Source organism: Chenopodium quinoa, unplaced genomic scaffold (assembly GCF_001683475.1).
Source record: "Chenopodium quinoa cultivar QQ74 unplaced genomic scaffold, ASM168347v1, whole genome shotgun sequence".
Taxonomy (NCBI): Eukaryota; Viridiplantae; Streptophyta; class Magnoliopsida; order Caryophyllales; family Amaranthaceae; genus Chenopodium; species Chenopodium quinoa.
In genome coordinates, this window is record NW_018744304.1 from 6,770,953 (window position 1) to 6,796,238 (window position 25,286).

The window sequence follows — 25,286 nt, forward strand, 5'->3', positions numbered from 1 at the left end:
AAGTCCTCACTTAGTTACTTATAGGTAAAACAAAGATAATGATCAACCAAGCTACACCGTTTAAGAAATTCTTATTAAGTAGAAGAAATATAAATCAGATAAAATATTTAATGCAAGCTTAAGTATAACCATTGACGAATATTGTGGCTTAAAAGTACTGTAACTTAGAAATTTGATGTAGCGAGCCAATGAAACAATGATTCCTTGCTGTGTATCTTTGGAGCTAGTAAGGGGTCGTTTGGTTGGGGTTAATCATCAAAGGGAAGGGGAATCAATTGTCCCCATTCCCTTTGTTGTTGTTTGTTAGCCCATTTTTCCCATTCCCTTTACCCCCTCGATTCCCCCAAATCCCTCTAACTTCATTCCCCACCCCCTAGGTATTTCCATTCCATTCCCTACCCACCTTCACATCACCACATCATCACCTTCACACCACCACATCATCACCTTCACACCACCACATCACCACCGGAAAACCAGCCCAGACCACTGCCCCCCTACCCTTACCACCGCCGCCCCTCCTCCGACCATTGCCGACCCTCCCCTGAGCCTCGCCGCCCTCCCCTCCCCCGAAAAAACCACCCATAGCCCCGAAAAACCCTAACCCCGATCTCCCTTGACCCTGAAATCCGGTGCTCAGCCCTCCCACCACCCTCGAAACCCTAGCAGCGCGGCGAAGGGGGGGGGGAGTTGTGGAGAAGATGCGGCGAGTGGGTGGAGTGGTTGGGTGGTGGCTATAAATGGTTGAAAGTGAAGGCGAGTGGTGGTGGTGTGGTGGTTGGACTGGTGGCCTTCCATTCATTCCATTCCTTTGTTATTCAAAACAAAACAACACCCTAAAATTGGGGAATTTTCATTCCATTCCTTGTTTTCCCTTTGTTCATTCCATTCCGATTCCCTCGTGCGAACCAAACGGCCCCTAAATATGTTAGTACTCCATTATTTATTTTCTTAAGGGTAATGCTATATGTAGCCATAAGTGTTAAGGATAAGCATTTAATATCTTTTTTTAATTTGATACTCCGTAGTAATTTAGGAAAATCATGCGTAAATCAATGTAATTAATATTATAATATTATTTATTTATTTATTTATTTATTTATTTATTCATTTTTAGCTCATTATATGTAACCTAATAGGGTAAAAGCTATGTTTATCATTTAACATTCATTATAATTATCCAATCTACAATAATGAAAGTGTTTATATTGTCAATACAATTAAATGCTTTTGCTAATTATCATATTAAGAATTGACATTTGTATGTGGAAATAAACACTAAATAATATTCAAAGGTTTTTATTGTTCATATTTTCATTGGTAGATTACTTGGTTGGTGTATAATCCCTTTCTAATTAGATCCAAATACTAATCGTTTAATTCATGTTAGTTTGTCTCATATGATGATATTACGTTGTATTGTCTACTTCTAGCGAGTAGCAACTATGGTGATTGCAATTGGTGCTCTCGTTTTTTCTCCCTGTCTCGGTCTCTCCTTTTCTTTGTGTGCGCAATGCGTAAAATGGTAGGTAGGCCGTTAATTTATTAAGGATATAGATTAACAAAGTAATACTTCATTTTCATTTTCATTTGCATCAAGCTTTATCAAGGAGTATGTTTCATATTAAGACCCCAATAATATAAAAATAAAATAATGAGGGAAAATAAGTAAATATCAAACAAAAGAAAGCAAGAAAAGTAGTATAAGTTCTAGTAATAAGGTTAGTGAGAGATACCAAAGTTTTGACTTAGGCCCTATTCACTTCACCTTATTTTTGTTGAGCTGAATTATTTTTACTATATGATATTATTTTTTGCTGAATTTAAATTATTTTTATCGAATTGGATCAATTTTGCTATATTAAGGGTTTGTTCACATTTACTAAACTAAGCTGAATTGAATTGATTGGAGCTAAACTAAACTGAACTGAATAGAGCTGAAATGAATATTTTACGAGAGAAGAAAATTAGGAGCTGAACTGAACTGAACTGAAAAGTGAACAAACCCTAAATTATTTTTGCTAAACTGAAATTATTTTCACTTGTTTTCTTATATATGTATTTTTTAAAGTTACTGACTTTTATTGACTGAAATTATTTTTTATCAAACCAAAATTAATTTTATTGAACGAATTTTTAATGAACTGAAATTAATTTTATAGAAGATAAATTATTTTTACAAAATAATATTTTTTAAAAATAAAGTAAACATGACCATACAAATGTACAATTACTACGTAAAATAAGTTCAAGATGTTAGAATATGTCTTGAATCAGTTAGCTACTAAGTTCAAACAACTATCATAGGTTCTTGTTGCATATTCACTGCATCGGGATCCAAGAGCAACGTGCCCTGGTTTTGACTTGCATTTCTTTTTTGTTATGACCTGTACAATTTTTTTTTGGCCTATATTATGCTTTGTGTTTTAGGATTATTTGTATATTTTTCTAAGGGTCCAAATTATCACCCCCTTTCCTCCATTTATTTTTCGTTGGTTAAATTAGGCCTGTCCAAAATACCAATTGACCTGATCCACTTAAGCTTAATAAAAGGTGACCCTCTTTTAACCTGCCCATTATCAACTCGATCCATCCAATAACAAGCCGTTCACGAACATTAATACATGTAGAACAATAATTACATTTTTCATTTTTTTTTTGAATGAGAAGTGATAATATCATTAAATATTAATTATATTTCTCTAGCTAACTTACATAACGAGCTCTAGACTTCATATTTTCAAATATGAATCTTGCATTTCTTTTCTTTATCAATCAACCTAGGATCGTATCCATTTTGTCATAAAATTATGGTAGATAATAGATATATATAAATAATATTTATTACATAATATCTTCATGTTTTTTTATTAATATTACAAATGTTCTTTACGTATATAAAAAAACATAAAATTGGATGTTCTTTACAAAAGTGTTATATGTTCTTTAAAAAGCAGCAGTATGTTCTTTATAAAACAGTTTCTTGTTCTTTCCGCGCTTTTTGTCTGTAGCAAGCAAGGTACAGGCTTATGTACCTTAAAATTTTCAACTTATTCTCACTCTCTTTACACCAAAAAGAAAATAAAAATAAAGCATTTTCGCTCCGTAATCGATTAACAAATCACAACATTAGTGTGCTACGTTACACCTATACTCCCACCACATTCTGTTACAAATTCTCATGGTCATAAGACTAATAACAATAACGACCTATAAATAAAATCCATCCCCCAAAATCAGCTATACCATACCATTTCATTCAATTGTAATATCAATTCACCTTTCTTTAATCAAACATTATAATCTTCTTCATTGCATCTCAAATTCAGAATTAAAATAAAAAATAAAAAAATAAAAAAAATGGAGAAAATGGAAATTGATCTTACACCCCAATTAGCAGCAAAAGTTCATGGTGGAACAGGAGGTACATACTATGCATGGTGTGACTCAGAACTTCCTATGTTACGCGAGGGTAACATTGGCGCTTCAAAACTTGTTCTTCAGAAATTTGGGTTTTCTCTTCCTGCTTATTCTGATTCTTCCAGAGTTGCCTATGTTCTTCAGGGTACCCTTCATTTTCTTTGATTTTTTATTTTATTTATTGATTTTATTGTTGGTTTTTGTGTGAATATTGCAAGATTATGAATACCCAGATGTTAATTTTGATGATCATGTGATATATCTATGATTTCATTGATTGTTGATGGTTGCTTGATAATATCTTGGTTTTATCATGATTTTGTTGTAGGTTATAGTTGTCATTTGATTTGGTTAAGTAGTTTTGGAATTGGGTATTTTGATTCTGTTCATAATTTTCTTGGTTTTGTTGGATTGAATATGAGTAAATTTGTTTGGATTATGTTTGAATTTTACGTTTATTTTGGTAGTGCAATCTTGGAATTCCATTATTAATGTTGATTCTATTATAACAATATACCCCACAAAATTTGGTTTTGATTTTGTTTTCAATGAATTTACCTAAGAATATGAGAAGCTTTGCGTTGAGTTGCTGTAGGATGAATTTGATCAAATTTACTTAAAATTGCTCAATTGTATGACATTTGACAAGCATTGGATGAATATGATATGGGGGGTGTACAACATTTATCAAGTGTTATCATTATTATAGATTGATTTGTATTCCATTGATCAACGATGTAGGGGATTTGATTTCGATGTTGGTTGCATCTATCTAGGTTTGACGGTATAATGTTAGTGCATGGAGTGAAATGATTTGTGTTGAGAACTCAAAATTGTTCTGTGATTTTTTTTATCAGGCACCGGAGTATGTGGGATTGTCCTTCCAGAAAAGGAAGAGAAAGTGATTCCGATCAAGAAAGGAGATGCAATAGCCCTACCCTTTGGCGTAGTATCCTGGTTGTACAACAAAGAAGATACAGAACTAGTGATCTTGTTTCTTGGTGACACCTCGAAAGCCCACAAAGCAGGCCGATTCACAGACTTTTTCTTGACAGGCTCGAATGGCATATTCACTGGATTTAGTACGGAGTTTGTAGGCCGAGCATGGGACTTGGATGAAAAAACAGTGAACTCCCTTGTAGGAAATCAACCCGGGAGTGGGATCGTGGAGCTTGATGGATCAGCCAAAATGCCTGAACCTAAGAATGAGAATAGGAGGGGCATGGTGTTGAACTGTGAGGAAGCTCCTTTTGATGTGGATATTAAGAATGGTGGGAGAGTAGTGGTTTTGAACACCAAGAATTTGCCCTTGGTTGGAGAGGTTGGACTTGGGGCTGATCTCGTGAGGTTGGATGGTAGTGCAATGTGCTCCCCTGGCTTTTCCTGTGACTCTGCCCTTCAGGTCACCTACATTGTTCGGGGAAGTGGCCGAGTTCAAGTTTTGGGGATTGATGGAAGAAGGGTGCTGGAAACTACTGTGAAGGCAGGGCAGTTGTTTATAGTTCCAAGGTTCTTTGTCGTCTCCAAGATTGCTGATCCTTCGGGGATGGAGTGGTTCTCTATCATTACTACACCCAAGTAAGCCTTTCACTTTATGTTTCTTGCCCTTGAAATCTTTCAGATCGTGCTCTGATCAGCATCTTCTGGTGTGCTCTTAATTTCCTGACACGTTATGTTATGCTTGTTATCTGAACAATCCATAATTTAGGTCCCTAACAAGATGTTGCTTATCGTCTTGACCGAGCACCATAACCATGAACAAAAATGACTTGACTTACTAGCCACTGAGCACATCTACAATACATTTCAGTGCTACTGATGAAACTCATACTAGTTCTTAGTATATACTGGTTGCCTAATTTGTTTAGCTGAACTTCCATAAACAAACTCACGTCTTCCTTTTTAGTGATGCTGGCATAAAATTTGAAGACAAACTATTCAATTCTTTTGTTTAAAGGCTTTTTTCAACTGGATTATCTTAAATGATTTGTATTGTGGTGTTTTCAGCCCAATATTCACGCACTTAGCTGGAAAGACCTCAGCATGGAAAGCACTATCCCCTGAAGTACTGCAGGCAGCCTTCAACGTGAGCCCAGAGATAGAGAATCAGTTCAGATCAAAGAGGACTTCGGATGCAATCTTTTTCCCCCCACCTAACTGAGCAGATCAAATCACCGATTTCTTTATTGCTTCAAGTTGTCCGATTTAGTAGTATGACCTTTGATCTGTCTCGTCTAGCACCATCTTACTGAACCAACTAATGTTTCAATTCTGTCTTAGCCTTTGTTTGTGCTATTAGTGTAATGACTTCTTCTACGAAGAAAATTTTGAAATTTGTAATAGAGGATGGCTTTTGCTGCCATCAGAAGAGGCTAGTATGTAATAGTACTAAACGCTAACTTTCAAACTGACGCATGATGCTATGAATGAATCATGAGATAATAAATTTTGTTATAATAAATTTGATTATGGAGTATCTCCTAATTAAAGGTGTTCCATTTTCTTCCTAACTATATGAATGGTCAGGTGAATTTAACATCTTTGGTAAGCTTGGATGAATGGTTGAATTTAGCTTGATACTTGCTTGTCCGGGCTGTATACATATGCGTGTCCGGGGTGTGTCCAGTAAAGAACCACTGCATTTGTTATGGGAATGTCATGATAATAACCATTGTATATTTTGGAATGTTCAACTATCGTTTTTTTAGATACTCAGAGAGCAAGCTTAAAGACTTAAAAGTTCCTATAAAACTGTCATTGAAACTAGTAAGGGTGTGCGCGTCACAACTATTGCAAAGGTTGGGAGATGAAGTTAGCACTGGGGCTGAAGGTAGGTGATGGTGATATGCTACATGTAATATTTTTTTTTTTTTTAATTTTTAAATAATAATAATAATTAATAGTGTGCTTAGTAAATGAGGGCCGCTTTCAAAAAAAAAATACACGAGGGCCAGTAGAGGTATTAGAGAGTTAGAGGTCCTTCACCACGAAATTGGAACCATAATTATCAGGTTATGGAACCAAATCCATTATTCCATTACAGAGTAGTATGGTACATTTTCTTTCCCAAGCTAAATCCCCTAGTAAGTGAAAGGTTAGGAGAAATGGCCGGTTCGGCTACTTCTCAACAGCTTCTAGCTTCTTGTACAAAAATGTAATAATAGTTTGTAAAACACTCAAATTTTATTTTATTTATTTATTTATTTATTTTTGACAAAGGTTTAAACAAATTACATATATATATATATATATCGAAAAGCAAATTGATAGTTGCGCTGCTTCAGCCGCTATTTGGTGAGCTCGATGAACCCGCCTTATGAACGTCGCAGTGTCTGAAAGAAGCCCCGAGCAGCTTGATTTTGCGAATGATCCAAAGTAGATTAATGTCACCTCGTTCCATACCTCTAAGGAGAGTAACTAGATTATAAGAATTGGTAAAAATGGTGACTGACTTAATATCGGCGCTTAAGGCTCAACGAAGGTGTCACGAAATGATTTTCCGTAGTTTCATTAGAGTGTAGAGTAGAGTATTTATACAAGTGATTAGGGCGCAAGAAATAGGCCCGTTAACTATACAATATAAACACTAATTATAAGCCTTAACACCCCCCCTCAAGTTGGAGCATGCAAATCACAAATGCCCAACTTGCCAAGTAAATACATGAATTGACTTTTACTCAAAGCCTTGGTGAAAATATCCGCTAATTGGTCCGTTGTCTTCACATAAGACGGACTAATGATACCATCCTGAATCGCATCACGAAGATAATAACAATCAACCTCAATGTGCTTGGTACGCTCATGGAAAACCGGATTTTTCGCAATATACAAAGCAGATTGATTATCACAAAACAAACTCATAGCACGGGGATGCGAGACACCCAAACTCAGAAGAAGGGCCTTTAACCATTTCAACTCATCAGTGGTTTTAGACATTGAGCGGAATTCGGCCTCTGAAGAAGACTTGGCCACAGTGTCCTGTTTCTTAGTCTTCCAAGATATAGGAGAAGCATCAAGAAACACCAACCAGCCAGAGATAGAACAGCGCGACAAGGGACAACCTGCCCAATCTGAATCACACCAACCTGTAATATGTAAATCACAATTTGAACTCAAAAGGATTCCCTGACCCGGACACCCCTTCAAGTACCGCACTGTACGAAGAGCCGCTTCCCAGTGGTCCTATCGCGGTTGTTGCATAAATTGAGACAAAATATGCACCGCGTATGCCAAATTCGGCCTAGTAAAAGACAAATAAATCAGACGACCCACAAGCCGTCGATACTGCTCTGGATCAGAAAAGAAAGAGGACTCTGATTTCACCAGAGTATGATTCTGCTCAATAGGAGTACCTGCCGGACGAGCACCTAGCAAACCAGACTCTGCAATAATTTCAAGAGTATATTTCCGTTGACATAAAAATATGCCTCCGGACTACGAGCAACCTCAACACCAAGAAAATACTTCAAAACACCCAGATCTTTCATATGAAAACAATCACTCAAGTATGACTTGAATGTTGAAATCGCAGAAGAATCATTACCATAAATTATGAAATCATCAACATACACCAGAACACTAAGTTGTATAGACCCAGATTGCAGAGTAAAAAGAGAATAGTCAGAGTACGATTGCACAAATCCGTACCTTTTCAGAGAAGCGACCAATTTAGAATACCAACAGCGAGGTGCTTGTCGAAGACCATATAACGACTTCAGAAGACAACACACCATACTAGGTTGAGAGCCATGAAACCCAGGGGGAAGCTTCATATAAACCTCCTCATCAAGATCACCATGAAGAAATGCACTGTGAACATCCATCTGATGCAATTCTCAATTCTTTGCAGCAGCGACAGCAAGAAAAGCACGAACAGTGACCATTTTAGCAACAGGAGCAAAAGTCTCATTGTAATCAATACCCTCAACCTGATGATTACCAAAGATAACAAGACGAGCCTTCAATCTCTCGAGTGTGCCATCTGAATTAAGTTTGACCTTATAAACCCATCGACACTCAAGAGCTTTCTTACCCGGAGGCAATGTTTCCATTACCCATGTGCCATTTTTTTCTAATGCATCAATTTCCGTTTGCATAGTCGTTTTCCACCCCTCATCTTGCATTGCCTCCTTGAAATTACGAGGCTCAACTACCGTATCAACAGCTGCAATAAAAACACGGTGTTGCACAGAAAATTTATCACAATCCACAAATTGTGCTAAGGGGTAAGGAGTACCTGAGGAGCATGGAGTAGGCGATGAACACTGCGAGATAGATGAACTAGGTAGAGATATAGTGTGTGCAACATATTCCCGGTGCCACCCCGGGGGTTGCCTTGGACGTTGAGCACGGTCCAACGCAATAGGAGAAGTAGAAGAGGGGTCCGGAACAACCACATCAAGACTGCCCGTACCAGTGGCCGAGGAGGCAGCAGTGGGGGCAGGGGACACCACGGGACTGCCGTGGTCATGGACAACAACCTCATGTGACCCGTGGGGGGTAGAAGCAGTAGCACGGGGTTGTGAAGAGTTTTCAGGCACAAGAGAACCTTCACCAACCTTTAATACATATTCCAAATCATCAAGAAAATCGTGATCAACACCAACATAGTCATTAGGCACACTCTTGGCACCCACAGTAGAAGAAACTAAATCACCATCTTTCACAAACGGGAATTCATACTCATGGAATTTAACATCACGGGAAACAAAAATATCACCGGTTTCCAAATCATACAACTTCCAACCTTTCTTGCCATGAGGATAACCCAGAAACACACACTTCCTACTCCTAGGTGCAAATTTGTCACCCTTAGCTTTTTGGTTATGAGCAAAAAAAAGACAACCAAATACCCTCAAAGCATCAAAATCGGGTTCTTTGTCAAAGAGAATTTCATATGGGGTTTTATTGGCTAGCAAAGTAGAAGGAGTACGATTAATCAAATAAACCGCCCCAAGGACACACTCACCCCAAAAAGTAATTGGCAAATTATCTTGAAACATCAAAGCACGACTCACATTCAATATATGTTGGTGTTTACGCTCTACCCGACCATTTTGTTGAGGTGTGCCAACACAAGAGGTTTGGAAAAGAATGCCATTTTCAGTAAATATGGGATCATGGGTTTAAATTCTGTGCCATTGTCACTCCGCACACACTTAACATTGACATCAAATTGACACTTAACCATAGAAAAGAAAGAGCAAAAAGAAGAATAAACTTCGATTTTGTCATTCAATAAATAAACCCAAACACCACGTGAAAAATCATCAACAATCGTCAAGAAATAATGAGCACCACAAGTAGAAGCCGTGTTATATGGTCCCCACAAATCACAATGTATCATTTCAAGAATACGACTAGCACGACTATCACTATCAGGAAAACGAGCTCGGGTTTGTTTTGCTAGAGGACAAATTTTACATGCTTTATGTAAACACTTAGGAACAGAACTACCTCAAATAGCAGGAAGCAATTTGACAATTTTCTCCGACGGATGCCCCAAACGACGATGCCACAACTCAAATGTAGATACGTCCGGACCTGTGAGAGCACATACTTTTGGGAGACGCCGGAAATAATATAGTCCATCTATCCGTTCACCGCCTCCAATTAAGCTCCCCGAGGATTGATCCTGTATAGCACAAAGAGAATTAGTGAATCGGACATAGCAATTAGAATCATCAATCAACTTAGACACCAAAACCAAATTGCAAGTTAAGTTAGGAACAAAGAGAACATGCTCAAGAGTAATTCCATCCGCCAAGAAAACACGACCCTCTTTTGTTGCAAAGGCTTGAGCACCATCGGGAAGACCAACGGGGCAAGGTAAAACTGATTGAGTACCAAATAATGAAGACTCGTCACCCGTTACATGATGTGAGGCACCCGTGTCAATTATCCAAGGTAGAGAAAAAGAATCACCGTTGGTATGATCGGTAGGAACATCAAATACCCCACCCACAATTGGGGTAGTGGTAGCAGATTGATTAGAGGAAGAAGTAGGGACAGCAGACTTGTCAAATACCCCACTTAGAATAGGAGTAGTGGTGGCAGATTGATGAGAAGAAGGAATAGCAGCATGAGTCGAAGTGGCAGCAGCGACCGCAGGGAAGAGTCGCAGGATACCCCCGCGGCCTGGCAAAAACCGCTGGGTTGAGGCAGCGGCCGCGGGACAGGACCGCAGGCTATCCCCGCGTCCTGGTGAAGACTTTGACATTAGAAGTGGTAGAGGTGCAGCGGTAGATGGAACAGCAGCAGCAGTAAAGTATGGTTCAGGACCCGCCGGAACAGTAACACCCGCCGGAACATTAGCAGCAGCCGGAGAGGAACGCCTCTTGTGTCCATACTTATCTAGCCACCAATCAGGGAGGCCGTGAACCAGAAAACAACCGTCAAAATCATGTCCCGATCGATGGCAGTGGGTACAATATAGTAGTGACTTAGGAGGACGCTTTAATTCAGCAGATAAGAAAGAAGAAGATAATCCACTATTCACCATTGTTGATAGATCGAATCGTAGAGAAGAATTAAAATAAAAATTTAGCAATTGAGAGTCGAAATTCCGATAGAAAAATACAGAAATTCAGCAATTAGAGTAGCAATTACGCAAATAAGCAATGTAGAGTAGCAATTTAGAGTAGAAATTTAGATTAAAATTTCAGAAATTTATTGATTAGAATGTAGAAATTTAGGGATTAGAATTTGATTGGCTCGGATACCATGTCACGAAATGATTTTCCGTAGTTTCATTAGAGTGTAGAATAGAGTATTTATACAAGTGATTAGGGTGCAAGAAATAGGCTCGTTAACTATACAATGTAAACACTAATTATAGGCCCTAACAGAAGGCCATACAAACAAGCTAAAGCCTCCGAGTGTAACGTCGTAGTACATAACCCAAAATTATTGCCGCCTCTAATCCTCTGATCCATCACGTCCTGATTATCCATGCACCAACCCATCCCTGCTATATTTGAATCTGCAAACCACGAACCGCCTATTTGGATTGAAATCATCCTTGGTGTAGCAGCATATTCCCCCAATTGCGCTGCATAAAAGCCCGGCTGCGTTGTGTAGGTAGGAGTTAAGCAAGGAGTGTGGAAAAGTGTAATAGTAGGATCACCCTTTATAAAGAGAGTATGTGATCGAAGTACTTCCAGAACTTGCAAAAGGATTGGTCGAGGAGGTGAAGAATCCGAACGGAAAACCCTGTTATTCCGAAATAACCAGAGACTCCAAAGAATACCAATAAAGGTACAAAGCGGGGACTTGAAGTCCCATCCTGACTAATGAAAAGTCGGATATAATATTGGATCCAAACACTCAAATTTTATTAAGCAGTAATAAAAGCTACTCAAAAGCTATTGTCAAACATGTCTGGAGTATTATTTATTTACTATAAACAACTTTTTTTTTTCCTTGTTCGTAGTGTTTATGAATGGATTATTGTGTAACGTGCAATGCGAAAAGCACATTAATTTCAAATTGCCTTAATGAAATTTCGTAGAAATAGATTAAATAGTTAAATTGATAAAACTATTGTACTATACTTTGTTAAGGAGTAATTTTTTTAAAAATATACTTTCACTAAAAATAAATAAATAAATAAACTTAGGAAGAATTCTTTTTTAAAAAATAGAGAAAAACAAATCATGATGTCAAAAATAGTTTTGGCGGAAAAAAATTTAATAAGAATTTTGACATGTGTCCCTTAATGATGTCAGCATATTTTGTTTTAGAATAGCTAATACATACTTCACTTTTTTAAGTAAGTCTTGTATAATTCTTTAACCCATATTATCATACATAATTACAAATTATTATGACCCTAATCTAAGTTAATCATCTAAGCTTTTTTTCCCCAAAAAATCAGATTAATCTTAATTTCATCTCCCCACCATCTCTCTCCTCCATCTTCATCTCCATTTCATCATCATCATCTCTAGTTCATCATCATCTCTCATCTTCTCCGACCTTCTGATCGGACCTTCATCTCTTATCTCTCATCTTCTTCTCCATCATCATCACTCATCTCAGTTCGTGGGTGGATGTTGGTGGTTTGTGGGTGGATGTAGGTGGTTTGTGGGTAGGTTTGGTAGATCTGGTGGTAGTTGTTGTTTGTGGGTGGTTTTTGTGGTTCGAGGGTGGGTTTTGGTGATTCTTGGGTGGATTTCGGTGGTTTGTGGGTGACGGTTCGGTGATTCTTGGGTGGATTTTGGTGGTTTGTGGGTCGATTTCGGTGGTTTGTGGGTGGGTTTCAGTGATTTTTGGGTGGATTTCGGTGGTTTGTGGGTGAATTTCGGTGATTCTTGGGTGGGTTTCGGTGATTCTTGGGTGGATTTCGGTGGTTTGTGGGTGGCATTTCGTCGGTTTTGGGTGAATTTGCTGGTTTTTGGCTAGGTTCGGTGGTGGTTTTCTTGGTTTTGGTTGGGTTCGTGGGTGGTTTATTGGGTTTGTGGTCGGGTTTCGGTGGTTTTTGCTGGGTTCGTGGTCGGATGTCGCTGGTGGTTTTGGGTTCATAGTGTCGCTGGGTTTGGTTGTTCCGGTGGTTGTCGGTGGTTTTGGGTTTAGTGGTTCCAGGTGTCGGTGGTTATAGGTTTTTGTTTAATTTGTTTTTGTTTTGTTTTTTTTTCAAGTAGGATTAGTACTTAATCAAGTGCCTTATTTTTCAATAATCATACTTTAAAAATTTTGCTTAGGAGTCCCCGCATGATCCTTTTGTTGCAAATAACCGTTAACGAAGGTAGTATTAATATTTTGAATTAATATGTGGACGGAACGGAAGATAGTATTCTAAATTAGTACGTAATAGACCTAATAATATATAGCATTACCGAAGCACACTAATATCAACTTGCACGAAGGAAGAAAAGATGACTTTTTTTTTAATTATTTTTTTTGACAACAAGACTTGAATATTTGAGTTGAAAGAATTAGTCGGTCGTTCCACAAAGTTTGACCTAGAACCTTTCACAAAATGACACATTGAGTAGATAGTTGGTTACTTACCTTGGCGCCTTGTTCATATTTTGACTTCCTATTTTAGACCAAAATTTGGCTTTGGTCAAGATATTATCAACTATTTATGCTAGTTTATGAGGCATATATGTGCAAAATACTGTAATTCACATTTATGTTATAATTAATCTAATGCCTTTCGAAGCTAATATAGCACATGTTGAATTAATTTATATGGAACACACGCGTGATTCGTGATAAAGTTGTACTTCACCTCAAAGCCACCCTACCTCATCAATTTGAGGAAGTTGGAAATCAAACCTTTTAAATTAGTGCTCTAAATTGAGAGCTTCCACATAATACTACCGTTGGTCTATTCAAAGTACGAACCCTAAAACATGTTTATCTAAAAGATGTTTTTGGTTGAAATGACTCGGTTAAATAGAGAGATTTTTTTTTTTAATTTTTCTTTTGTAGTAGTTAGATAGAAATTTAATACGAGTGATTAATAGTCGTGAAAAAATTATCGTCTCATTATTGCCACTTAATTTCTAAAATTGAAAATTAGGATTCCATTATAAATCTTTACCAATAAAAGTGTTAATTCTTCCGGATATCAAACAATGACAGACATGATAAATAATTCTAACAAAACCATTACTTCTATGAGCACAACAAGCACTCGTTTGTAGTCATAAATTCACACTTCCTCCGTGTTTATTTAAGTGTTACAGTTTGACCGGCACATAATTTTAGACAATTTAATTGACTTAAATAAAATAAGAGGTAAGTGGGGTAGTTGGAGTATTAAAAAATTGTAAAAGAAAGATAGTTGGGTTAATAGTTTATTGAAAAGTAATAATGTGAGAGAAAAGATATATATATAAAAAAAAAAAGTTAGTAGTAAGTTTGGGCGGGGACCATGAGAGGAGAGAGATATAAGATTCATTTTTCTAAATGAAGGTGCCTATTTGATACGGTAGGAAAATTATAAGCATTTGTATTTTTATAGAAAGGTTCACTAACCTAAGCGTCTAATAATAATAATAATAATAATAATAATAATAATAATAATAAATAAATAAATATATAAATAAATAAAAATACATAACTAAATTAATTAATTAAAGGTTCACTAACCTTAATAGGGTAGATATGCAAAATTTTCCCTTGTGTGACGGATTGAACTAGAGTACAACTACCTTATTTATTGTCAACCAATATATCTTTCACTATCTATTATTTTTCCTTATAATTAGAACTTCTTGTTAATTTTTTTTTTATTTTTCCAATCACTAGAATACTTTTTAATTTAGAAGTTTTTAATATAACTAGTGTGCGGTCCGGGCGTTGCACCGAGTTACCAATTTGATTAAATTGTTTATTTATGAAATATATTATCAATTTATCATCCATTATGTATGTTATGCAAAAATGTTAAACATAATGTTACTAATTAACAAAGAGTATAGAAAGCAATTTTTAATACTCTATTGTTTGAGAATTGTTGATTTTATTCCTCTTAAGCTTATCTCGTTTTCTTTTTAATTGGTGCGTGTTGTTTACAGTTATATTTATTTGTATAGATGACATGAATTATTATTAGCTAAGATGGTAAAGAGTTAAATCTTGTATCCTCAAGGTCTGGTGAATTGAAGTGAACTAAAGTGAAGTGAAATTAAGTAAATGTGAACATGCCCTAATGTCACTTTGGGAGTGATATGCAGATTTTTTACCCTTTTCTCTCACTTTCAAATCATATAATTTGTAGATAATCGCCCAAAAAATTGTTAGTGTTGAGGCCTGATGATTAGGGTCATAACTCATTTTCCTTACGTCATTAAAAATTAAAGTATAATTTGGTGATTAGGGTCATAACTCATTTTCCTTACATCATTAAAAATTAAAGTATAATTTGGACTAAATAAGCGTATATGTACATTAGGAATAAAATACGCTATTTACATAATTAATAACATTTGATGAATATGCAATCCACATTAATTCCCACAATTTCTTTAAGCAATACTAATTATATACATTGAATTATTATTGAAATCTTCTAAAATATTACTTCCTCGGTTCTATTAATATTGCAACAATGGACTTTTTGCATTATTCATCACTCTTATTTGACTATATAATATAATTTATACGTTTAAACAAAATATAGTCATGTGAGATCTTGTTGGATTCGTCTCATAAAATAATACTTTCACAATATCAAATTTTACTCTTACACAATTATAGATATTTAGCATATAAATGTGATTGAGATGCGTAATTTCATCCTTGTTGCAATATTAATAGAACGGAGGAAGTACTTAATTTTATAAAGCGATGTAATGCTTATCAATTACTAAAGTAAATCCCCAACATATATGACATCATAAGTGCATTTGGCGGGAAAAAATTTCATGTAAAAGTGACAAATATACATTTGAGAGAGTTGATAATGTCAGCATATTTCTGTTTTAGTAATAGTTAATAGATTAATTGATTTATTTATATCTCAAATTCAAAATAACTTGTTTGAATCAGATTGAGTTAATATGATACATATATATTAAAATGTGAAGCCAATTTAACTTGTTTGATCGGACAAAAGTAATCCAACTTACCCAATGCTAATGGTTGAATTTACACCACATAACTTTGTAAAACAATATACAAGTAATTGTTAGTGTTACATCTAAATTATAACAAGAAGTGCAAGAAGACAATTTGGATATTAATAAATTCTTTATCCATCTCTACAGCAAAGTGTGGTCAGAATACAACTAATATTTTCTTTTTCCTTTGGTTTGGCTTTAATTCAGAGAGCACTATAAATACACAACTTTTCTAAAGATTCAAAGCACACCCCTTTTTTACGACCTCAACTAACATCGATCGCAATATACATTTCATTCTTCGTTCATTGCTTTGTTATTTACAATGGGTCCGCCACAATTCGCCTTCTCCTTCCTTTGCTCCGCCATTTTCCTTCTCTTAGGTACGTACGTACGTAACATATTTACTGTATTATATGTACACTCGATCTTGTTTGGTAGCGAATCAAGTGAGAGCTCAATTATGGTCGAGCTCCCACCTCTTAACCAAGAGGTCGAGTTTTGATTCTCACCTCCTTAGCTAAATTTTTTAACCTTATTACGCTTTAACCTTAACCTCAACGGCTAGGGGTTGTACCCTTAAAAGACTAGTTGAGACGTTCAACTAATAACTTAAGTTAATGGTTGAAGCTCAGGATTTAATTTTATATTTTATCGCTAACGACAATTTTCTTTATTAATTATTAGGAAGTGGAGTGGTAGAAAGCACATCGCGCCACCATCACCACCACCACCGGCGCCACGAAAAGCTGTTTGTGTTCGGAGATTCCTATGCGGATACAGGAAATAACAGAATATCAAACGGCCAATCATGGAAAATTCCATATGGTATCACATTTCCTGGCAAACCTTCAGGCCGATTTTCGGATGGTCGTGTTTTCACTGATTATCTTGGTACGTTTTTCATTTTCTTCTGTCCTCTTCATAATTTTTGACACAAATACTTGTTCTAAACTAGCTACGTGTCAAATTAGTTACATCCCTTTTCGAAAATGGTGCACTATTATTTGTTAAAACTTTCCTATAACTTGCACATGTAAAATTCCTCCTTTTAGTAGTAGTTTTTTAGTTATTATATTTGAGATAATTAAGCCAAAAGTAGCTTAATTAATAGGAAATATGATACCAATTTTTATTTATTGTTTACAAAGAGTTCCATTTCTTAATGTTTGTCATCCAAGTATTTGATTTTATGTCTTCACAAAAAAAGAAAAATAAGAAACAAATTCCTTTAAATTACATGTCTTTAAGCAATAATATGTGACATATACTTTGTAATTGTTTTGTCATCAATGAATAATAATGGTCAAAATTCCACTTTTTTCTACAAACTACATATTTTAAATGAGACAAATATTAAGGTTCGGAATGAGTATCTTTTTCTATGTTTTACTCGTACTTTATAAGAGTATTCTATTAATCTTATTTTAGGTAATTTTTTACAAAATAAATTATTAAAGCCTTATTCTCTTAATCTTATTTTAAGTTATATATATATTTTTTTTAAAAAAAAATTGTTAAAACGTATCATAATGTTAAAATCAAGTAATCACTATATTGATTTTGTTTGCTAAACTATAGAAAATTTATTGAAGATGCTATTAAGCGATATAATATGGAGTCTATTGGCAAAATATTGAAATGAAGGATGAACCTTTATTAGTTTATTACAATTTTTCTATTTCAAGCTTTGCAAAATTAGTTTCATCAAACACTATGATTTAGCCATGTAGGCTGGTTAAATGTAGCATCTACTCCTTAAAATTACTTTTTATTTAGTGTAGATAGAGTCACAAATGTAAGTGATAAAAACGCAATTTAATTTCAAGTCTTTGGTATCACCCCTCAAAACTTTAACCAATTATGTTATTTTCTCCTTAATACTTAATTCTTGTGCTAAATCAAGCACTCTAGTCCCTTTCATTGGCTTTATTTTGAAATCCAAATTTCTAATAAGACATAAATATGAATTTGAGTATATTATTAAGCAAAATGAGTGTCACTAATCATGATATAATAATATGATGGAAACGTACTTCTTGGTTAATCGGTAGTCAATCATGTCGTGTATATACAAACATCACATACGAATACCTTCTTTAGCTAAATACAAAGGTTTGCAATATTAATATAAGTGAAGTCAAATTAAATGTCTTTATCAATTTACTATATAACGACTTTCCTTTATTTTGCTAAATGCTAATGGTCATGGAAAATTGGCTTTTCTCTAAACGTTAAACCATTTTTTTAGCTTAAACATTCTTAATTTTAAACTATTAGAGTACTAAAAAAATTATGTGCGTGTTAAGTTAAATTTTATTACCACCAATCTCTATTAGAATTTAGAATTCAGGTATTTTAGGGTGTATTCTCTCCAACTAATCAGATTTAAATTAATTAAAAATAATCAGGTCCGATTAAGATTGGTCAGGTTCAAATCAAGTCTATTATTGTTAATATTTTGTACTATTTCATATTTCCCAAGAGATAAGTATGAGAACAAAATTAAACAATAAAGTTAATGTAACAAATGATTACTAGTCAACAAAAGAGTAGAAAAGACTACCCAAATACCCTCTCTTTTTTTTCATAGTGGTATCTTTATCTTTTGTGTTTAAGTTGGTAAAGTTGGAGCTCCTCTCTTCCTAGCATGTTCCAAATTTTCAATAATACCTTTTGTAGGTGTCCTTATTCTTTTTAAAGTATGATAGATAAAATTGTATTAGTGGAGTTAGATTCCATCTTTATTATTTACCCACGTCCTTAGTAATATGATCTTATATCTTTAACGCTGTAAATAATTGTATTATTGGGGTCCCTTAGATTCTTCATCATCTTTACAGATATACTTGTATTTAAACATGGTGTGTTTCAGCCTTACTACTTTATGTCTTTATATCGTTACATTTTTAATTTGTTACTTTGATTTGTCATGTATGTGTCCCATGTCATTTATTTATGTTTGGATTTTATTTCATGAGGTTTTCAACGACTAAACTAAAGTGTGTGTAGTACTACTAGTACATAATCATTTCATCATGAACCGATCCCCTAGTGTTGTTTAGTTACATTTTTGGTGTCCTTTGGCATAATATAGTTGTAGGTATAGTAACCTCCTTTGTTGGTTTATAGATTGAAAATTTCGAATTCAAAATCAATGAGGGTAAAGATGGCAATAGATGTTATAGATCATATTAATTAGGCCGTGCAATGCCACATGATAAGATGATGAGAAATGACCTAACACAAAAAACGTACTTTCAGCTAAGGTATGAATGTTATTGTGCGGACAAGTAGAACAAAAATTAAAATCGTACATGACACAATAAGATTTGACATAACATGATTTTATACAAACGAAATACACTAAAAAGCTAATAATTAACTTAGGCACGCAAGCACAACATGACATGACATGATGACATGCGAACTTGGATTGTGCCTGGTTGCTCTATCTGTTAGAAAATTTTGATGCATTACATGTTTGAATTGATTTATTTGAAATATTACACCACGTTTCTAATTAGTTTCCATGATTATTCAATGTTTATGCAGCTAAATCTTTAAGAATAAGGTCACCAGTAGCCTACAAATTTAGAAGATATGCAAACAACCATTTGAAAAATGGAATGAACTTTGCTTACGGAGGCACTGGTGTTTTTGATACAACGGCGCCTTACCCTAACATGACAACCCAAATCGATTTCTTCGAACGTCTTCTAAACGAAGACACTTTCACACCTTCCGACCTTCAACACTCCATTGCTCATGTTAGTCTTGTTGGTAATGACTACTCAGCCTTCCTTGCTAGAGGTGGTACCAATCAGGTAAATATGCAACTTTTTCTCTTGTTATAGCTACATTCTCAATTATCAATAAGTTGTCTTTCGTATGGTATGGCAAAAGGTCGTAATGGAGTTTGTTATTTAGGTGACAAAATTTCTAATTTACATTTACGTGTAACGTGTACGCATAATTATAAGCCAAGTTAGGCAACTAGCCAAGTGCATCTACTGATATAAATATATATATATATATATATATATATATATATATATATATATATATATATATATATATATATATATATATATATATATATATATATATATATATATATATATATATATTGTGCTTAGAGACTGTTCAGTTCAGCTCGAATCAGTTCAGTTCAATTCAATTCAGCTCCTAATTTCTTTCTCTCATAAAATATTCAGTTTAGTTTAGTTCGGTTCAGTTTGACTCCAATCAGTAAATATGAACAGACCCTTAAAGATCTACAAAGGCAGGTGATTAAAATCGATCATATCCCAAAATCTTTTGAAATTGGGATGAGAGCTCTAACCAATTGAGCTATCCCTCACTCTCACAATTACATGCTCTTTAATCAAATGTAGCAAAATTTTTAATATAATCAAATTAATAAAGGAATGAAATGTACAAGTATATTAAATTATATGTTAGGGTAGGGCTGTGCTTTCAATCTTAATTCACCCTCTTTTACTTACACGCATAGGTAATCAACTCATCATAATTATTTGTTTAAAAATGCAGGGTAGCTATGAAATCTCTTTCTTAAATTATATACTCATATTAAAACATTAAACCTTTTTTTTTTTTTTTTGAAATTAAACATCATTTGTTGCACGCAATTTGACGGGAAAAATTTTTGCGTGCAATTTGGAGTTGCTTATTAATAAGTTTTCTACTAGTAACATTTTAAATTAACATAACCCTTTAATCCTTTATTGTTGGGCCTTGGGCGGCATAACTAGTCTTTAAGTATTTCAATTAGGCCTTGGTATGATTTATATGAACATTATGAAGTCATGTTGACGAGTATGAAGTGTTGATATATATAAAAAGCCTAAAAGGAGAAAAAGACAATTTAGTTTTAAGGAACATAACATTTCAATTAGGATTATACTCGTATTTTTTGGACTACTACGGAGTACATGTCACGAGAAACTTTACATGGAGTAAATTTTAAACAAGGTACTATAATGTCTATATGTATTTGGCTCATTATGTGCCCTTACGTAATAGACTTGTCCAACTTGGGAGAGAAAGTACTAATGTACTATTGAAAAGGAGGATTGTAAAGCACATGGGGATGAGAGAAAAGGAGGAGAGAGATGGACACGTGGGACCAGTTTTAAATGTACCACTGAAAGCTTATATAATATCATTGACTATGTAGTGATACTATTTCTACACGTAGCTAATACCACTGAATAAATATATAGTACCACTGAATGTTCAATGATACTATTTGATCATCTAGTGATACTATTAATCACCCATTAGTACACTTAAATTCAGCACATGGGTGAGAGAAAGGAGGAGAGAGATGGGTAAATTCATGCGAAATGCCTCTTATGCCCCTTGATATGTATGTCCAGGTACCTATCAAACCTGCCTTTGGAAGGCCTCAACTTAGGAGAGATGCCATAGAAAATGGCTCATTGGTTTGTAAAAACCTTTTAATGTTGACACTAATAGTGCCAAACTTGTCCCTTTTTATCCCTCGCCCCTCCCTATAAATATCAAACCAAACACATTTAAATAACACCACGATTGGTTCCTTATCCCCACCATTTGGAACGGCATACTCCAACTCTTATGACTTCTTTTAAAACCCCAAAAAAGTCTCTCTCTCCACTCTCTTCATCTCCTTTAACAACTACTCCACTATTTAGTGTCTTTCGCCTTCTTTGACGGTTGTTAGTGTGAAAACGATGCCCATTTACATAGTATATATCCTTGATAGCTTCTAACACTTTTACTCAGGCCTCGTGATGACAATGATAGTAACTCAGTTGTTATTCTTGGATCTCCTTCCATATGAAGATTCCATATCTATGAAAATAAGTCATTATAGAGTATTAACACTTTCAAACCATAACCATAACCTTAACCTTAACATCAAGACATAACACTTACTCGTGATTGAAACCAATCAACTACACTTGGTTTTGGCCCTCCAATAGAGGCATACTCTCTGTTAATCATATACGTGTTAGTGGTATTTCAGATAAAGATGAATTAATGATTAAAAGAATAAAATGATATTGATGACTTACTGCACAAATAGTTGTACTTGACAATTCATAAGAACATATAATTGAGCTTGCTCCCAATCTAAGATGCTCAATTGCTTGAATGTTCTTCTACCTAATGGATTTCCATTGTTTTGAAAAACTGATAATTTAAACAATGGAGAATGATAATTTGATCTTTTTTCTTGTAGTGTATTGCATATTAGGTGGAAATGTAGATCGACGTTTATTATACCTGTTGGACGCCTAGAACAATTGATCGATATTTATATAAACCTGTTCATCCCACGATTTTTACATAGTATAGGAATGTATATGTTTCTCTTTATCATTTACCATACCTAATTTGGCCCGTTTTATATAATACATTTTAGCTTTGTCATTGTTTAAATGAATTTATGCATGTTAGACTATATACAATTATGAATTAACATCCCTTTTTAATCTTAATCTAATTATTTCAATATTTTTTATATAGGGTTTACAAACGTTTATCCCACAAGTGGTAAGTCAATTAGTGGTTGATATTCAACGCATCAAGAATTTAGGAGTGAAGAAAATATCAGTGACAGCATTACAACCTTTGGGATGTTTACCTCGTAGCACAAAAGAAAATTCATTCCAAAGGTGCAATGAAACTTTCAACAAGGCTGTTATGTTCCATAATCTCTTATTAGAACAAGCAGTTACCAAGTTAAACAATGAAACTACTCAAGATCATGGCTCCCCTGTTGTCATAATCGATTTATACAACGCCTTTTTATCGATCTTCCAAGAAAAAGGAACTCAACAAGGTATGTGATCACTTATAATTAATTGATTTCATTATATCTCCTTATGTTATTTTTCATGATAGAAAATAGGTTTTGTTTCCTTGTAATAGATCACTTTCTTAATTAATTTAATTAGTAAGTTATGTAATCATTAGACTTTTAAATAATGATCATCCATGTATTTTGACTTTATCATATCCTTAACAGTTAGACATCTAATAGGGTGAAATGTTGATAGAGTGACTGTATTTGTGTGTGTTCTAGTTTTTTTTTATGGTAAGGAAAAGGGCCTTCTCGGGCCCAACCCTCTCACATGTCCAATCCGACCCAAGTTAGTGAGCTAGACAATTTGGAAGTGAAGGGGGGTTAAGGGAATCCCCACCTCAAATTGCCTCTAGTGGGGTTTGATCCCACAACCTTTGGGTTGTGTGCTGATAAACCTTACCACTAGACCAAGCTTGGATTGGTCGAAAGTGAAATAAATTGAATGCCTAGTGTTTGAACATGTATGCTAGCTAGCTTAATTCAAGATCTAAACCTCTAATACTATAATCTGGTTTCTTCTCATGCAGGAAATTCAAATCTTGACAATTTAATGAAGCCATGTTGCACGGGAATTAATCAAAATTACTATTGTGGAAGTGTTGATGATAAGGGCAATAAGATGTACACAGTATGCCAAGACCCAAAGTCTTACTTCTTCTGGGATGAAGTACACCCAACGCAAGCCGGTTGGGAGGCTCTAACTCGTTCCACGACGTTACAGGCTAACCTTAATGACCTACAAAATTAGTTAGCTAGCTGCTACCTAAGGTTGGTTCATCGGTGCCATGGAGAATGGTCAATAATGTTCCTAAGAATAAACTTGTACTAGTGGTTGTAAAAATTGCATGTATTTTGTGTAAGTTTTGTGTCTTTGTAGGTTAATGTCCTTATTAGCTTAATGTGATTCTTTGTTTGTTTTTAATTGATTTGCTATCACATCTATTGTTGTGGGATAATCGCATAAATTATAATTTTAATATGTGCCTTCTCTACTTCAAACGCAAATTTGTGATTAGTGATGTAAAAAGAATGGATTAATAAGCTAAGATATGAAAGTTGAATAATGGGTATTGATCAATAGACAATTGTTTTAGAGGGTTACTAAAGATGATTTTATTATTCCCTCTATGTTTTAATAAGTGTTATATTTTGACTTTTTCCACTATATATTCACATAATGATTTTGACTTGATTAATTCACTAGTATATATATATATATATATATATATATATATATAAAACAAATGATATTGTATAATACATTATTGGATTCGTTATAATGTATACTTTCATAATATGAATTAGCCTATAATTTTATTAACATATGATTAGATAAATTAATGGTCAAAGTCGTGCCTCGACATGCGCGTTTGGTCAAACTGTAACACTTATTAAATCACGGAGAGAATATATAAATTTGCAAATAGATATAATTTTGACTCGATGTTGAGTTGGTTTAATAGTAGGATGTTGGTATGAGTATTTTATTTCTCCACCTTAAATCCTGTAAAAAAAATAAATAAATAAATTAAGGGGTTGTTAAATATCGCCCTCAAATATCTAACTAACGCCCGTAAAATAAAATAAAATTACGTATTTATCCTTATAATAACGATTATAAAAATAATTAATTGTACCTCAATTTCATACTTTTACTATACACATAACTTTTTACCGTTATACTTAAATACAACAACAACAACAAAAAAACCCTAGCCTCCTTTTCTCTCTTCTCTCTCCTAAATCTAGTCTCCATTGTCAATTTTAAAGGGGCTTCCATCGGATTTCACTGGTGGAAAGCCCCAATCTTTATTTTTCTTTTAAGCTTTTTGTTTAGGTTACAATAATGTCTCCCTCAAAAGAAAGGGTTTATCTCCTTCAAAAGACAAGGTTTTTTCGATCTCCTTCGAAAGACAAGGTTTTTCGGACTCCTTCGAAAGACAAGGTTTTATTTGCGCTTAATTTGATCTCCGGTTGTGCGGGGCTACCATTGATTATGGCTCATATTCGGGTTACGGAATCAGCACAAGAATTTACTTTCTCACAAAATTGTGAAGCGATGACGGATCCACTCAAAAAGTTGTATGAGACAACGAATCGAGAATATGCCGAATTGTTATGTTTATGTATTTGGATTCTTAGCCTTTCCCCGATTAATTCTTGTTTGATTTTGTTAAATTCGTTTTCATTATCGTTCATTGTCAATTGTAGATGTCGTATGGCTTATATTAATGAAATTTAGCGTCCTTTAATTAGGACTTCTTTCAAAAAAAACTTTTTACCGTTCTCTCTAGTGGTCAACAGCCACTAACGCTCCACCCCAACCACCGTGAGTTTCAAAATCAAACAAATTTTATAAATTGAATTTTTTCCAACCTAAACAACTAAACCAAACTAAACTAGTTATACCCAGAAGA

At 34.6% G+C, this 25,286-nt stretch overlaps 2 protein-coding genes across 2 annotated transcripts; both read left to right on the forward strand.

Annotated features, from left to right (window-relative positions):
- The first annotated feature begins 2,945 nt into the window (after nucleotides 1–2,945).
- On the forward strand, nucleotides 2,946–5,930 carry LOC110695765 (12S seed storage globulin 1-like). The gene is made up of 3 exons (XM_021872999.1): nucleotides 2,946–3,565; nucleotides 4,278–4,998; nucleotides 5,428–5,930. Exons 1-3 carry the CDS (start codon nucleotides 3,361–3,363, stop codon nucleotides 5,579–5,581), a joined length of 1,080 nt encoding a protein of 359 aa, XP_021728691.1. The 5' UTR covers nucleotides 2,946–3,360; the 3' UTR covers nucleotides 5,582–5,930.
- A 10,232-nt stretch (nucleotides 5,931–16,162) lies between these two features.
- On the forward strand, nucleotides 16,163–23,954 carry LOC110695766 (GDSL esterase/lipase At5g03610-like). Its single transcript, XM_021873000.1, has 5 exons — nucleotides 16,163–16,375; nucleotides 16,680–16,886; nucleotides 19,548–19,819; nucleotides 22,530–22,845; nucleotides 23,397–23,954. Exons 1-5 carry the CDS (start codon nucleotides 16,318–16,320, stop codon nucleotides 23,615–23,617), a joined length of 1,074 nt encoding a protein of 357 aa, XP_021728692.1. The 5' UTR covers nucleotides 16,163–16,317; the 3' UTR covers nucleotides 23,618–23,954.
- The last annotated feature ends 1,332 nt before the right edge of the window (nucleotides 23,955–25,286 follow it).

Bases quoted from the DNA above. Each gene is read 5' to 3' on its own strand.
- LOC110695766 (XM_021873000.1), top strand. From the start codon at position 16,318: ATGGGTCCGCCACAATTCGCCTTCTCCTTCCTTTGCTCCGCCATTTTC. The intron at 16,376-16,679 runs GTACGTACGTAC...ATTAATTATTAG, and splicing joins CGCCATTTTCCTTCTCTTAG to GAAGTGGAGTGGTAGAAAGC. The intron at 16,887-19,547 runs GTACGTTTTTCA...ATGTTTATGCAG, and splicing joins TGTTTTCACTGATTATCTTG to CTAAATCTTTAAGAATAAGG.
- LOC110695765 (XM_021872999.1), top strand. From the start codon at position 3,361: ATGGAGAAAATGGAAATTGATCTTACACCCCAATTAGCAGCAAAAGTT. The intron at 3,566-4,277 runs GTACCCTTCATT...TTTTTTTATCAG, and splicing joins AGTTGCCTATGTTCTTCAGG to GCACCGGAGTATGTGGGATT. The intron at 4,999-5,427 runs GTAAGCCTTTCA...TGGTGTTTTCAG, and splicing joins TCTATCATTACTACACCCAA to CCCAATATTCACGCACTTAG.